Source organism: Schistocerca nitens, chromosome 9 (assembly GCF_023898315.1).
Source record: "Schistocerca nitens isolate TAMUIC-IGC-003100 chromosome 9, iqSchNite1.1, whole genome shotgun sequence".
Classification (NCBI taxonomy): Eukaryota; Metazoa; Arthropoda; class Insecta; order Orthoptera; family Acrididae; genus Schistocerca; species Schistocerca nitens.
The window spans coordinates 288,708,458-288,725,583 of NC_064622.1; the positions used below are offsets into that span (position 1 = coordinate 288,708,458).

Below are 17,126 nucleotides of genomic sequence, written 5' to 3' on the forward strand. Positions count from 1 at the left end.
CACTCCTTATGTATTACAAACGTTACTTAATCAAAGTACTTTTTTTCCAACTAGAAATAATGTTCTACAAAATTGTTTGATTGGGAATATTTTACAAATATAGCAGCACAGGGCAGCAGAGTTTGGCACGTTTTTTAGATAATCCTTCACAGGATAGGAGCAGTGCTCAACTAAGTTATGTTTTACTAATGATTTTAATTTTATCTTATGTATCTCAGTACTGAATTACACAGTTTAATTCTAGAACGGAGTTTGCTTTTTTCAAAAAGTGCTGTAACTGACTGGTGAACATGTACAAGATTTGTTTTTCTTATATAGTACCTGCCCACAAATTCATTACAGGAGGTACAAGTATCAGTACTGTTCAATTTTACTTATATAATAATTACAATTCTCCAGTATGTTTATACAGGGAAGTGCTAGAATTCTATTTTCTCTGAACAGCTGTCTATACAAAATTTTTGGTCTACTTTTAACATGAATCTAATCATCTTTTTCAGCACAGGATAGCATGTTTGGGTTACTGTATGTGCGAATGTGTGTACTTATACTACAATTAATGAATCAAAGCTAAACAAGTTGATAAGTAAATTGAATTTAATAAAATAGGATAAAATAATAACCATTGCGGATGCAAATGAATCTACCAACAAACTTTTAGGACTGAAAACAAAATTTTGAAGCATGTTGTCCTAATCATTGCAAGAATATATTGGAGCAAAACCATTGCACCAAACCACAAAATCTAAAATGCTTGTGCACCCCACATCTAACTAGAATAAGAACCATAACACTACTCTATGATGATAGGTCTAAGCAAAATAATGCTGACAAGGAAATGTATATGAAAGTGAAAAAGATTTACAGGTCCATAATCCAGGCACTTAAGTGCAAAGCAAATGATGCATGGATACTGAACTCAGTGAGTAAATGCAAAGCTGCATGGGAAATCATTAAATAGAAATAAAATGTGATGATAAAGTATGCCAGGCACCAATTTCACCTGATTTTCTAAATGCACATTTTGTCAGTCCTGAATCAGATAACAACGCAATGGGGGATGTGAGTAAAGGAGAGGCACTGCTGCAGAAATGAACAGTAAGCAGACAGACAGCTTTCACTGGATTCATGTAACTGAGAAGATGGTCAATGAATCAGTAGCTAAGCTCAGTAACTCTAGAGCAGAGGATTACTATGGTCTCTCAAATTATGTTATTAAATATATCAGAAATCAAATTGTAATGCCACTGACTAAAATAATCAACAAAATTTTAAATGAAGGTAATGATCCAGAATGTTTAAAAATATCTGTAGTTAAATCAGTACATAAGAAAGGAGATTAGTATCTCCATATAACTACCAACCAATATCACTTATACCCATAATATCAAAAATAATAGAACACTGCATGCACAAGCAGATGAGGCAATATTTTGAACATAATGATATACTTACCTCCTCACAGTATGGTTTAAGATCCAGCCTTTCTATAGTCAAAGCACTTGAGAGTATGGTAGCAAAATTATATAATTGTTTTGAAAATAAATATATTATCTGTGCAACACTTTTGGACCTCAGAAAAACTTTTTATATGATCTCCCACAATATTCTGATAAAAAAGATCTACCATTATGGAGTGAGAGAGAATGGTCTATGCCTAATGCAGTCTTACTTGGGTAAAAGAAAACAGTTAGCTACAGTAAATAATCAAATGTCACAATGTCTCCCAGTTGTAAAAGGTGTACCTCAAGGATCTTTTCTTAGACCTTTCCTATTCATTATTTATATAAATAATTTACCTGCAGCTGTATCACGTGATGCAGTGCTGTATGCTGATGACACAAGACCCATCACGTGTGATACCAACTTAGAAAATGTGCAACACAGCATGGCAGTGGTAATGGAGAGATGCAAAAGTACTGCAGAAGAATGATAGTAAAACTGAAGCTCTTGTATTCAGTCTGAATGCTCCCAGTCATGATAACAAAACGTAAAATTATTAGGATTTTGTATAGATCAAAACCTCAAGTGGGATACCCACACAGGGAAGCTATGTGGCAAACTGTCGCATGTCATCTATCTGCTGTATGAGCTGGGGAGCAGTGTCAGTAAAGAACTTCTATGATATGCATATTTTGCATTATTCAATTCCCACCTGAATTATGGACTACTATTATGAGGCAAATTCTGTAGGCTCAAAGTTAGTGTTTAAATGGTAAAAGAAAAAAATAAGGTGCATAGCAGGACTTAACCCCTATGAAACATGTCAAGATTATTTTAAGAAACTAAATATAATGACAGTTCGTGGCCTGTATATTTACAACTGCCTTGCCTTTGTTAAATAGAATCTGAGTAAATTTGACTTAAGGAGGACAGTTCACGACCATAACATAAAAAGTGCGCATACAATTAATATGCCATATGCTAGGCTAGCAAAGAAACATAACAGTTACAAATATCTTGGTCCTGTCTCCTTCAACAAATTAACTGAAAATGCCTACACAGTGCCAGTAAATAAATTTAAAACTAATCTTCTGAGGTGGATGAAAAGTAAAATAATTTACTCTGCTAAAGAGTTCCTTGAGAATGAGACAAATGACACACTTTCCTCATGAGAATGAACAATAAATTAACTGCAAACTATACATATTCCACACTGTGCAACTATTTTATTACTGTTTCATGTACTTATTGTTAATTATCTGTTTGATTATTTATTAGTCATTCCCTGAACTATGTAGTTCATTTATCTTGTAATTGATCTGTTAGGAACTTTTTGTTGTTATTGATATGTTCATAAATATGTATGGTATTCATCTTGGATTGTTATTTGTAGTTAATGAAATTTGTTCAAATTTTTATTATTATTATTATTGTGTTAACACTGATGACACCAACTGCGTGTAAATATGCTCAAAGGTGGAATAAAACATTTGTATGCATTTGTATTTGTGAAAAGAGCAAGAGCTTGAAAGTGAATGATAATAGTGCTTGCTATTGCCTGTTTTTATGTTCCATACATCAGTCCATTATAGATGAGTGGTTGACTTTCCCTCATTTTAAATATTGTTCCAGCTAAGAATTTCCATTTGTGTTATATATAGCCCCAAGATTATTGTATGGTATATGGTCACTTAGTTTTCTCATGATGAAACATCTCCAGCCCAAATTTCTGTTTATAAATTCCACAAGTGCATCCCATTTCATATTCTGTTGTATGCATCAGCATGGGCATTAGTTGGTGTCTTGTTCTGTGTCATAAGCCTGTCCATTGTAACAGTTGTTTCAAAGTTAATTTGCATCAAAGTACATGTTCACTATAGCAGCTTTATTTTTATTTATTTGTGTTTTTCTTTCAACACCTCTTTTGTGTTTCTTGTTACTAAGATGCTGGTGTCTTCCGCAAATTGGTATATTTTACTGTTACTGCTCTTTATATTTAAGTCTCTTACTTATAATAAAATGATGACTGGCCACAACACAGAAACTTGGCGCATGGTAGCCATTTCATTCATGTGTTAGATCTAATAAAAAAGTTTTCCAAGTACTTTTGAAAAGACAGGCTGTAAACAAACTAGTCAGTAGTTTGTCATGGCTTCCTTTTTTGCAGTCTTTACACATTCTGGAAAAATTCTAGTAGAGAAGGACAAATATTTATAAAATATGTCAATGCTTCAAAAATTATGTCTGCACATTGTTTATTAACAAATATGCTATATTATCTACTCCTTCAGAGCGTTTTGTATTTTTGTATTTTAGTTGTTTGCTGTACTTCTTGCATGTCTGCTGGCATGAGAAACATTGTTTTATGTACTTGCTTCATGTTTGTCCTCATAAGTGTGTAATTTTCTCAAATCATATTTTTCTCAACAAACTTCTTAGCTACATTTACAAAAAACGGTAATTTAGAAATTTTCATTTAACTGTAAATTATTACTATACTTTTTATTATTTTCTGTTCCAGTTTTTTTGTAATATTCTAAACAACTGTCTTTTTTAGGTTCATTTCTTATGAGTCTGTAATTTTAACACTTTTAGTTAGTTTTGTCAGTATTGCTTTGTACTTTCTAAGACAATTATCAAACTGAGTTGTAGGGTTAATATTATGAAAATGATAGATTACTATTCACTATATAGCAGAGATGCTGAGTTGCAGTTTGGCACAACAAAAAACTGTCAAACAAATTAGCTTTTGGTCAAAAAGGCCTTCACCATAATCAGACACTACACACACACACACACACACACACACACACACACACACTGGCACAAATGCAACTCACATACACATAACCACAGTCTCTCTCTGCTGAGGTTACACCTGATCTCAGCAGCCAGAGACTGTGATTATACGTGTGTGGGTTGGATTTGCAAGAGAGAGAGAGAGAGAGAGAGAGTACATGTGCATGTATATATATATGTGTGTGTGTGTGTGTGTGTGTGTGTGTGTGTGTGTGTGTGTGCGCGTGCGTGTGTGTGTGTTTTGTCTGATTCCGATAATGATCTTTGAAGCCGAAAGCTAATTTTAAACAGAGACGAGGTACTGGTGGAATTAAAGCTGTGAGGACGGGGCGTGAGTCATGCTTGGGTAGCTCAGTTGGTAGAGTACTTGCCCACGAAAGGCAAAGGTCTCCAGTTCAAGTCTCGGTCAGGCACACAGTTTTAATCTGCCAGGAAGTTTCATATCAGCACACACTCCGCTGCAGAGTGAAATTTCATTCTAGAAAGCTAGTTTGTTTGACAATCTTTTTGTTGTGTCTATCTGTGACTCAGTATTTCTGCTATATGGTGAATAGTAATCTATCCTTTTTATAATACTGTCAATATTCCATCCTGGATTTTCCATTGTTTGAGGTGTTCTACTCCCATGTTATAAGTGCTGTAGAGGAATTATTACTGATCACATGATTTTTTTTTCTACCAGTAGTGGTCCAGCTGTCTCTGTAAGTTATTTTTAATATCAAAACAATGTCTAAGTGTGTCGGCACACTGCTCCATGAAGTAACATCACTGGTGGTTCATCAGGGTCCACACAGGATCCTCTTCGACCAGCCAATAAAACTGTTATACAGAGAATCTCGATTGAGTGATTATTCATTGTAACTGTCTCCTATAGTCTGTGGATTTACACTGGTGACTCCTGACAATTTTGATTGCACATAAAATTCTATATTCTGTATTACTGCACAATAACAATACTGCCAGCATGTGGACTTGATGCTGCACATTGTGGAAAATGTTTCTGTAGTCATGGCATCAACCATTATGGATAACACCCCACATGTAGCTTGTGTATTAAAAAGTGACAGTGACACTCTCCTAGATAGTACTACATTAATGTGCAACACAACCAAACAATGGGAGATAACAAGCAATACACTTTGCAGTCTCGTATGGGACCTTACCTTGGCAAATCGGGCTACATCTGAACAACTGAAATCCCCTCCATTGGGTTCTTGCTTAATCACTTTCAAAGAAACAATGATGCTGTTGCTCTAGAACTCATTGCAGTTGCATCTTCTCCTGTGCATCACGTTTTGCCACGTATGCAGGGTGTATACGCGGACAAGGAAAAAAAATTCCCTTATTTTACGGTTAAAAATACACTTTCTCCCGGGTGATAACACACTTTTTCTGTGTTAAGTGACAGTATATTTTCACTTGGAACTCCAAAACTTATCAATCCTTTGAATGTTTATGGTTTTATACACGGGCGCAGAATTTCTCGGCACTTTAGAAAACGAAACTCAGGGAAAAAACACGTTTTGGAAATATCTTTGATGTGCAGCAACATGTACGCTGCGTATTTTCGTATTACAAAAGTATACATTGGGATTCCATAAAACGCCACATGTTACATTCTAAATCATTGAAATCGAGATTGTGATGCGCTTTTGTAACCCAGTCATAGCTCATGTCACATGTTCTTGCCAGCTGATGACAGTGGATATTCAGAGCATAGGACACATGATGTAGTCAGGCAACAGCAACACACAAACAGGGATAGTTAATAGTTCAAATTAATATACATGGTGTTGCTACAAGAAAAGCAAAGCTTTCATATATAATATTGGTCTCTAAGGTTAATAAGCTGCAAGAGAAGCTAAGCTTTTGCATATAATGTTGATCTTTTTTGCTCGTGTTACACTTTAGGATACATCACACAAATATGCCAGTAAAATTTTAAATAATGACATAAATGTCTGATTTTCAGGGTTCAAAATTCTTCTAAATGGCTCATCATCAAAGCGTTGAGTTTTAAAAAAAAGAGTCAAATGCTCTGTGATTTAAGAAATTCATGGTACATTCTCGCACATACTTCAACTTGCGTAAAAGGATAGTTACTTTGAATGTAATGCTTTTCAAACCACCATTTGCAATATTTTCCCGCGACCTGTAATAAATAGGTCGTTTCAGCTGTTGCCAGAGAGCGCAGGTAACAGGCGACACCGTGCTTGTGCAGTGGGAATCCCGTATGTACGTACGTGTAAAACACTGAAAGATCACGCATTATGTCATAAAAGAAACAAGACAACAGAGGATACTCCAAGAGCATCGGAATTTCATGAACCATGCTAAAACGTCCACATTTAAAGTGCACATTCGTATATCCAGATTCCCAATGAGGGGATCTCGACCTGATATTAATCTTTTCAGTGTGGTTTTCGGGAACGTCCACATTTAAAGTGCACATTCGTATATCCAGATTCCCAATGAGGGGATCTCGACCTGATATTAATCTTTTCAGTGTGGTTTTCGGGATGTAAATTTTCTTGGAGCATCAGTACTGTATTATGTCACGTTTGGTTCTTTATTATGGCATAATACCATACATGCTAGAAGATGAAAATGTGCACTTGAAATGCAGCGAACAGTTGGAACTAGCCAGTACTGTGGAATGAAACATTTCGTTTCAAATACATTGACTGCCTCTGCGGAAAACGTTAATAAAAGTCAAATTTCTTTAGCAAACAGACAAAAATAACTTCAGTGTTCTGCAAGGTGGTTAGGCTTGACTGCCAGAAAGGTGGAAATAAAAGAAAATCTGAAACTAAAAACATGTTAGCCTCCCGTAATTATGTGAATGTATTTTAATTCACTTGATAGCTCCCGGCCACAGATATCCATTTTGTTTTCATTTGACATGAGAGTAAACGAAGGGGAAACAGCAAAATCACACAGATCACGTGGAAACTACCCACTACAACTTAGATTGCTCTGCGCATCAGCCCCAGATCAACCATATTTGCTAACCAGGTCAATACTAAAAAAAAATCGATTTTTCAAAAATATATTCATCTTGTAGCACACATCTTTCTGAAAAGTCTGAAACATATGTGTTCGAGGAAATGTAAGACATGTTATTTGGTCTGAAGTGTCCCAAAGTGCAGTGCCAAGCCTCTTCATACAGCATTCTTCCATCACACATCACTGTATTTCGCTCTGCAGAATTGAAACGTGTATATTTTGTAATGGATGCCATCAAACTATATTCAGAGTAGTGGAAATTGAAATGGCCAGTGGTGCCTCTCCTGCTCCCTGTTAATAGGGGAAAACAAGAACCCTTCAGAAAATATGCACTCTTTATTGCCTATTAGCTAATAACTTGCTGTTTTGTGTGACATAAAATTAAATATAGGATGCATAAAACCAATAAAGACAAGAGACAAGCAAGAAAGTATACATTTCTTCAATCCTTAGTTCCTAGCATTTTTTTCCCTGTAATGTTGCTACAGCTTTAGATGGCGTGCCGTCCTTTCTGTGAAAGAATCTATTACCTCATCAAAGTTTGTCAAATGTTTTGCTACATGTAAAATCAAAATGTCATTATCTAATACTGAAAAAGCTGTTAATACAAATAATACCCAGGCTGGTGTGGTTTCTCGATCTGATTACGTCTATTTTGTCACTGTCTGGTGGATAAAACAAAATAGGCCTTTCTAATATTGCAGCAATTTTGTAACACACACCAAATATATGAGACTCTTTTGGCACAAATGTTCATTTTTATAACACAACAGAATATAATTCACTTAGTACCAATATCAAATGCCTATTAGGCCTACTACAAGCAAAAAGCTTTATGTTAGGAAATAGTTTTACATTTCATTCATATGCATCAGCTTCTCAAGCAAGTGATCGAAAAGTAATATAACGAAATTTTTATATAAATTTAGAATCATCTTATTCTTCCATAATTTGTGTGACGTCCCCGTTTCTTCTCCTTCCTCGTTCTAAAATAATCTTGTCATCACCAATTCTGTAGCTATTCCTGCCATTGTCAAAATTTGTTTGCTGATTAACTTTACTAACGCTGTCAGACTCACAGGTTTAGTTGTCTTGCGATTATTCTCCGGTTAGGCATTGTTACGTGTTCGTACAACACGTTTTCTGTGTTACTTCCAGAATAGAACTTAAGTGGTTGCTAGCTGGGGACTGTACTACTGGTTCTTACTCATGTAGCGACTGGCCAAAAATTTCCTGTCAAAATTTCATTTTCTAGGATACACCGAGAAAATAATCATAATATTTCTCACCTCTTATTGCTGTTAGTTGTTTATTTCCAATGTGGTACTCTGAATCTATGGATTTTGCTAGTAATTATAACAACACTGATCATTCGCAAACCCAATCAACCACATAATCAGACAGTGATTGACATTCATCAGTTCAGCTTTACTCCGCTCAGCTTGTATAGCTTCTGACAGAGACATCACATACACTATGCATGCATTCAAAAATCAACTTAAGATTGATTCAGAAATCAACTTAAAATGTGTTCAAGAATGTTCAAAAACCAACAGGGATGCATTTCAAAATCATATGAATAATCGATAGACCAACGTACGCCGGATGCTGGCACTTTGCGAAACAAGTTTTTTTCTCAAGAATATGAATTTGGCGCCCCATTTTCCCGGTAGCATCTAGCTACTTACTGCAACTGCTTGCACAGTCAACAGCCACATTTCTGTAGCCAGAAGCGGGAGAATCTACTACACATAAGTGACTCAACTGCACATGTGCATGAGCCCACTTGTAACTGCTCAAACGAACCTAATGTAAACAGTTGTGACTACATGCTCATCGGAGGCAGTTAGTTGTTATGAAGCATTGCATAGTCTTCCTAAAGCATTTGACACATTTTGCTGTTGGCAGACGTTTGCATGTGCATTGTGTGTCATTGTTGCATATGGCGCATTTCCTTTGAAATTTAAGTTATTTTAGTTTTTTTCTCCCGTTATGTTTTATTGTTGAAGTATTATTCTGCAGTGGTGGGATACAGTAATATCCTTTGTTAGAGTATCAATTCTTACCAGTCGAAATTACAAAAAATTAACAGAAAACTAAAACAACGAAAAATTCCTGGAATTTTAAAAAAATTTCTCCCAGATGAAAAAACTCCTAGGTTTTTCCCAGATCTCCCAGTTGTCCCGGGCCGTATACACCCTGCGTATGGCAATATTTGCTAGGCTGTCCTGCCACTACAAACATCACCTTCGCAATCTAAACTACTGCCTTTCCAGTCACACCAACGTACTATGTGGTTCGCCATTGTAGAAACATCATTATGACATCAGCAATGGTATCGAATTCAACACTTTATTACGCCACTTGGGGGAACATGTGGACACAATAAGTGATATTATCTTTGTCCCCAACAGACAACAAATATGAGATGGAGAAAGCTGGACAATACTGCAACCTCACAAATCCATCATGGCATTTATGATAAAATTTTAAGTGGCAAGACCCCACCATAACTACGGCGTCGCTTTTGCACAGAGATTAATAGCTGTCTTATGCCCAACCACATGTTATAGAGTCTGTGGGTTGTGAAATGCCCACTACTAGTTCAATTAACAACAGTTGTCCATGAACATGAACCACTGACACACATCTAAACTTGCCAGACAAATATATCTGATCACAGAACACAGAGAGTATATGAATAACACTGACAACAGTGGTGGCTGATGTGACTTGTACAGCAGTACATGTAACGGCCCACCAACTATGAGCCAAGTTGGCCCCACCCAACTTCTGCTGATACAGACATCACTACACGTGGCCGAAGCAATGTCCTTCACGTGGCATCGCCAAACTTCTATCTCCCCACTATTCATGTCATATCTATACCCTTGCAGACCACAGTCAACTGTGTTGCCATCATACATCCGCAACACACTGCTGATTGTATCAGGCCTGTGCAGAATCCTGTTTGCTGGTATCTTGCAACATACGCCAATTCCACCTGTAACTATCATCCTCCAGGCAATTCCCAAACTACATGCCAAGAGGCACAACAGACTTGCAGGATTTTTAAGTCACCTTGATACTCACAATGACAAAGATGCACCACAACTGTCCCACCAACTTCACAATAACAGACTTTTTGCACGTGACCACTTTAGTGTCCAATTATATCTAGTCAACAAACACATTCTCGCACCATCCTTGCCAGAACAAATACCATACCATGCATTTTTTCGACTCCATGCAGCAAATAATCCAACAATTACAGCTCACAAGTCTGCATACTAGCCCACGGACACTTATAATTGCATATGTAACAGAACCAGTTATCAGAGCAGACTTTCTTCAGCACTTCTACTTGGCTCCAGACCTGACTAATAGCATGCTAATTAACACAACCAGCAATTGCTCCACCGCAGGTGCTGTTGTCCATGCCCCTTTGGCTGCCCAATATAATGGCACATTCTACTTCTGATGGCAACCCCCACCCCCATACACACATTCGAAGGTCACTGGCTCCTTCAGGAGTGCCTCCACACCATCAGCCATATTTAGCACATTCAACAACTCTACTTCAACTTCTGTGAAACAAACTTTCAGCTTTGACATGATAAAATGTTATCCAACACTGAATTCAAGACAGGAACTACAAACAACACTGCAATACACCGACGAGCTACGTCAACACCCATTGCCACTACTTCACTAACACCTTCACCACCATCCATGGAGACACCTACAGCACAGGTACTGGATACTCCTACAGAGGACAGTACACCACCGTGTGCTTGCCCATCCATTACCGAGTCTTCATGTATCCTCCTAACACAATGATTCAGACAGCGTACCATTATCAACAGAACAATTCACAAGCTCACCACCACCTCCAGTTTCACTGTGAGACACTGACCACATCAACTACTGCCAGATCCACTTAGGGCCGCCAAAGTGATTGTGGACAAGCTCTTACATGCAAGGATAGTTTACTCCTCCAACAGTTCCTGGGCTTCACCTATAAAAAATGCCGCTAAACGAAAGGATATCTTGGGTTGTGTGTTGATTACAAAATTCTCAATGCTTCTATCATTATGGACACCTACAAAGTTAACATACACCACATTAAAGATCTCTTCGAAATGCATCTTTTAGTGTGATTTGTTGTGGCAAAGTGTCTGGAAACGTGACGTAGAGGGATAAATAAGCTACCTATAGATTTTATCTTGAAGTTAGCTCTTGATATATTATTTACTAGTTGATTTAGAAATGGCAAGGAGATAAACTATGTAAACATTTGACTAGAGCGTGATATTGCTCCTACCTCCCCTGAAAACTGGGTTCTGGTGACAGACTAAACTATAGTGCATCCTGAGGTCTAAGTTAGTTCTGACTGACAAATGTCACAGCCTTCCCCACTATGGACACAATGAGTTACTCCAGCTTATTTACCTAAATGTAATGTACCAGCAATAGATGAAACTCTGCTATTGATGTTTTTGATCTGTTACCGACCTATGAAGAACATGAGCACTTAAAATCAAAAAGGTGAACTGAGCTGCTAGAGTTGGCAGTTATGTGTGCCTGAGGAGAGAAAGTACACCAAAGCAAATTTTAAACCATTAAAAGAGGAAATGTTTCAAGACACTAACCTCTGAACGCCGATGTCCCACAAATTTGACAAATAATTTGTTGCCTGTTGTTTGTAACTGATCAGTTGGTTTTGGCCCACAATATTTGCCATTTCCCAAGAGCGGTGAGTCTTCAGAGCCACCATTTTTCAACTGTAAAAAAGTTAAAAAAGTATCACTTTAGGTCTAGATAGGCTACAGCTAAACAAGTTACTCTTGGGTACATGTAGTAATTCATAGAATGATATTTCTAAGATGATAAATAACATAGGTAAAATGAAAGAATACTAATAACCTATCAGTGTAGATATCCTTAAGAGCATTAGAAAATGTAAGAAAAGGTAAAATTACTTTTCTAATGCAATGGAACATAAGTGGGTTAAGTTTAAACTATCCAAATGACAGAGAAACAAGAATCAATGATTTGCAAATCATCTTGTCAGAAAGGGCAAATATCACAGGTGTTTGCTTGAATAAACATTGGTTTACGAACGTCAATATAAAATTCTTTCATAATTATTGAAATTTATATGCTAACAGGAGATTTTATAAGAATACTGTAACCCGTGGAAGATCCTGCACACCTCTGGAAAGGTCGATGGAATGAAGAAGACATGATTTTGATCCACTATATAAAGTATGTATGCTTGAAAGCTGCTTTGTAGAGTTTGGAGAAAATATTGTTTTAGAACATTCTAAACACATCACCCAATCTATAGAGCTATCTAAAACAACAGAACTGCTCTGAAAAACCTACATCAAGTGACAGTTCAGCACAAAAAGTATGAGCTTGTTCCATCATAGTGATGGGTGTAGTGGACTACAGATAATAATAATTGAAGTTCTAAAACTTTTTCAAAAAAATTTCCCTCTTACTGTATTATGCCACAAAACTGTATCAAATAAAGTTAAGTGAATTACTGGAAAAAGACACCTACTCAAGGAACTAAAAAACAATAAAAGTCCCAACTTTGTCATCTACATAAAAAGGTACAAAAATATTTTTAACAAGGTTGTAATAAGGTGGCAAATAATAGATTTATTTTGGAAAGTGTAAACAAGTCAAAGGCACTATGCTCAATTATCGAAGCCAAAACAGGCCCTATAGTTAGTGGCCATATGGCCACAGAACTTGAAAGAGAGTATTCCAATCAACATTGTCAAAAGCTTTCTCTAAGTCTATAAATACTAGGAACGTAGGTTTGCCTTTCCTTAATCTAGCTTCGAAGATAAGCCGTAGAGTCAGTATTGCCTCACGTGTTGTAATATTTCTATGGAATCCAAACTGATCTTCCCCGCGGTCGGCATCTACTAGTTTTTCCATTCGTCTGTATTGAATTCATGTTAGTATTTTGCAGCCGTGACTTATTAAACTGATAGTTCGGTAATTTTCACATCTGCCAAACCTGCTTTCTTTGGGATTGGAATTAGTCTATTCTTCTTGAAGTCTGAGGGTATTTCGCCTCTCATACATCTTGCTCACCAGATGGTAGAGTTTTGTCAGGACTGTCTCTCCCAAGGCTGTCAGTAGTTCTAATGGAATGTTCTCTACTCCCGGAGCTTTCTTGCGACTCAGGTCTTTCAGTGCTCTGTCAAACTCTTCACGCAGTATCATATCTCCCATTTCATCTTCATCTACATCCTCTTCCATTTCCATAATACTGTCCTCAAGAACATTGCCCTTGTATAGACCCTCTATATACTCCTTCCACCTTTCTGCTTTCCCTTCTTTGCTTAGAACTGGGTTTCCATCTGAGCTCTTGATATTCATACAAGTGGCTCTCTTTTCTCCAAAGATCTCTTTAATTTTCCTGTAGGCAGTATCTATCTTACCCCTAGTGAGATAAGCCTCTACATCCTTACATTTGTCCTCTAGCCATCCCTGCTTAGCCATTTTGCACTTCCTGTTGATCTCATTTTTGAGACGTTTGTATTCCTTTTTGCCTGCTTCATTTACTGCATTTTCATATTTTCTCCTTTCATCAATTAAATTCAAAATTTCTTCTGTTACCCAAGGATTTCTACTAGCCCTCGTCTTTTTACCTACTTGATCCTCTGCTGCCTTCACCACTTCATCCCTCAAAGCTACCCATTCTTCTTCTACTGTATTTCTTTCCCCCATTGTGGTCAGAGTCCGCATCTGCCCCTGGAAATGTCTTACAATTTAAAACCTGGTTCCTAAATCTGTGTCTTACCATTATATAATCTATCTGAAACCTGTCAGTATCTCCAGGCTTCTTCCATGTATACAATCTTCTTTTTTGATTCCTGAACCAAGTGTTAGCTATGATTAGGTTGTGCTCTGTGCAAAATTCTACCAGGAGGCTTCCTCTTTCGTTTCTTACCCACAATCCATATTCACCTACTACATTTCCTTCTCTCCCTTTTCCTACTGACGATTTCCAGGCACCCATGACTATTAAATTTTCATCTACCTTCGCTATCTGAATAATTTCTTCTATTTCATCATACATTTCTTCAATTTCTTCATCATCTGCAGAGCTAGTTGGCATATAAACTTGTACTACTGTGGTAGGCGTGGGTTTCATATCTATCTTGGCCACAATAATGCGTTCACTATGCTGTTTGTAGTAGCTTACCCACATTCCTATTTTCCTATTCATTATTAAACCTATTCCTGCATTACCCCTATTCGATTTTGTGTTTATAACTCTGTAGCCACCTGACCAGAAGTCTTGTTCCTCCTGCCACCAAACTTCACTAATTCCCACTATATCTAACTTTAACCTATCCATTTCCCTTTTTAAATTTTCTAACCTACCTGCCCGATTACAGGATCTGACATTCCACGCTCCGATCCGTAGAACGCCAGCTTTCTTTCTCCTGATAACGACATCCTCCTGAGTAGTCCCCGTCCGGAGATCCGAATGGGGGACTATTTTACCTCTGGAATGTTTTACCCAAGAGGACGCCATCATCATTTAACCATACAGTGAAACTGCATGCCCTCGGGAAAAATTACGGCCGTAGTTTCCCCTTGCTTTCAGCCGTTCACAGTACCAGCACAGCAAGGCTGTTTTGGTTAGTGTTACAAGGCCAGATCAGTCAATCATCCAGACTGTTGCCCCTGCAACTACTGAAAAGGCTGCTGCCCCTCTTCAGGAACCACACATTTGTCTGGCCTCTCAACAGATACCCCTCCATTGTGGTTGCACCTACGGTACGGCTATCTGTATCGCTGGGGCACGCAAGCCTCCCCACCAACGGCAAGGTCCATGGTTCATGGTGGGGGAGGGGGAGGGGGTAAAGTAGTTTAACATAAAACAAGCAAAGCTACATGATATTCAAATCTATAACGAAAAACAGGATTTGCACGAAGCTAGCTGTGTAAAATGCAATTAGTAAAAAATTTATCAGAAGTCTCGAATTCACTATACCCTACAAATAAATCAAATAGCCTGGTATTTGCAGTGATAATATTACACAATGCAACCAGTATGCACATCAGGGGTATAGTACATCACAGCTACATCAAATCAGTAATAATGTGTGGAATTACATTCTGGGGCAGCTCGAACAATACATCTCGAATGTTAACATTCCAAAAGTCCACCATTATAAATCTGCACAAGGCAAAGTGAAGAACACCAAGTTGCCTACTTAAAAAATCATAAAGTGTTCCCTCATTGTACACCTATGAACTGATTCTCTTTGTTCACAGCATGTGCGATTTATATGTCACAAATCAATTTCAACCTGAATACAAGACTAGGTATCAAAATAATTTTATGCTGCCTACCTATCATTTGAAACTTTATGCTCAAACTCAGTCATACATGGGAATTTTGAAAATTTCCTCAACTGATTGGAAAGCTGTCTGTGTCACCTGGTGCACTTAGGACCAAAAATTGCCTTATTTAGAGACTTCAACATATATACCAGAGAAGATAGTGATAGAGAGAGTACTTCTATGAACTTAGCAACCATCTACGGACTGTTTGTGGCAAATTATCTACCAATAAAAGGAAATGTTTATCTTGACACAATTGCCACAAATCTAAATAGTTGGGACTACAAAGTAAGTGTGTTTGACTATGTACTTGCAGATCACTGTGCAGTGATCATGAAGCTATGGACTAACTCTGATATTACACAACAGATTCCCAGCAGGTATTTCAATTGTTGTTGTGCTCTTCAGTCCAGAGACTGGTTTGATGCACCTCTCCATGCTATTCTATCCTGTGCAAGTTTCTTCATCTCCCAGTATCTACTGCAGCCTACATCCTTCTGAATCTGTTTAGTGTATTCATCTCTCAGTCTCCCTCTACGATTTTTACCCTCCATGCTGCCCTCCAATAGACACACCACAAAGAAAAGTTTAGAGCTTTTCAAAACTGCAGTGCCTTCTACAGATTGGCAAAAAATATTTAAAGAATTGGCAGCAAATTATGATTCAGTTGCATGTTCCAGACCATTAAAGTCTGATTTGATGAAAATTTTTCAGGAGATAATCAACTGCCAAATCATAATGTACACTGAAAATTGTCAAAGTAAGGAGGTAGTATACTCCTCGATTAGCTAAAATAAAATGTATTGTTCAGATACTAAATGATAAGGTCAAAGCAGCTAAAGATACTGATAATAAGGATAGACTGTATCGTAATTATTTACAGGCCAAAAGGATCTAAAGGAAGGAAGCAGACGAAGCAAAGAAGAAAACGGCTGGTCCCGGCAGAGGTTCAAGTCCTTCCTCGGGCATGGGTGTGTGTGTTTGTCCTTAGGATAATTTAGGTTATGAAGTGTGTAAGATTAGGGACTGCTGACCTTAGCAGTTAAGTCCCATAAGATTTCACACACATTTGAACAAAGAAGGAAAGTAATGTCAATTATACTGAAGAAACTCACAATCCTTGCAAGGCCACCACTTGCTCTAATTTGTGCAGTCCACATGAATTTAATGAACAATTTTTAAAGTTAATGGAAAGCACAGTAGGTGAAATTCCTGACTTTGGATTAGATCCTACAGTTGCAGTGAAATTTGAAAATAAATGCAGCATGGTACTGTGGAAGATAGTGTGTATAAACAGCATAAAAAAATTGTAAAACACATCTCATCAGGAAGTCCTGATATTTATGACATTCCCTGTACCATGTTAAAAATTATAATACATGAAATTGCAGAAAGTGCTGACAGTAGTAATAAATAAATCCCTCCATGCTGGGGAAATTCCGACTTCCTAAAAGTGGCATGCAGAATTGCTGTTTACAAAAATAGTAATACAAATG

At 37.4% G+C, this 17,126-nt stretch overlaps 1 protein-coding gene across 1 annotated transcript in view; it reads right to left on the minus strand.

Moving 5' to 3' along the window:
- LOC126202937 (cubilin-like) overlaps window positions 1-17,126 on the minus strand; it is a 771,281-nt gene that overhangs the window by 289,871 nt on the left and 464,284 nt on the right. The window contains exon 43 of the mRNA XM_049937033.1: window positions 11,901-12,032. Coding sequence (XP_049792990.1) covers window positions 11,901-12,032 — 132 coding nt within the window. The remainder of the gene's footprint in view (window positions 1-11,900; window positions 12,033-17,126) is intronic.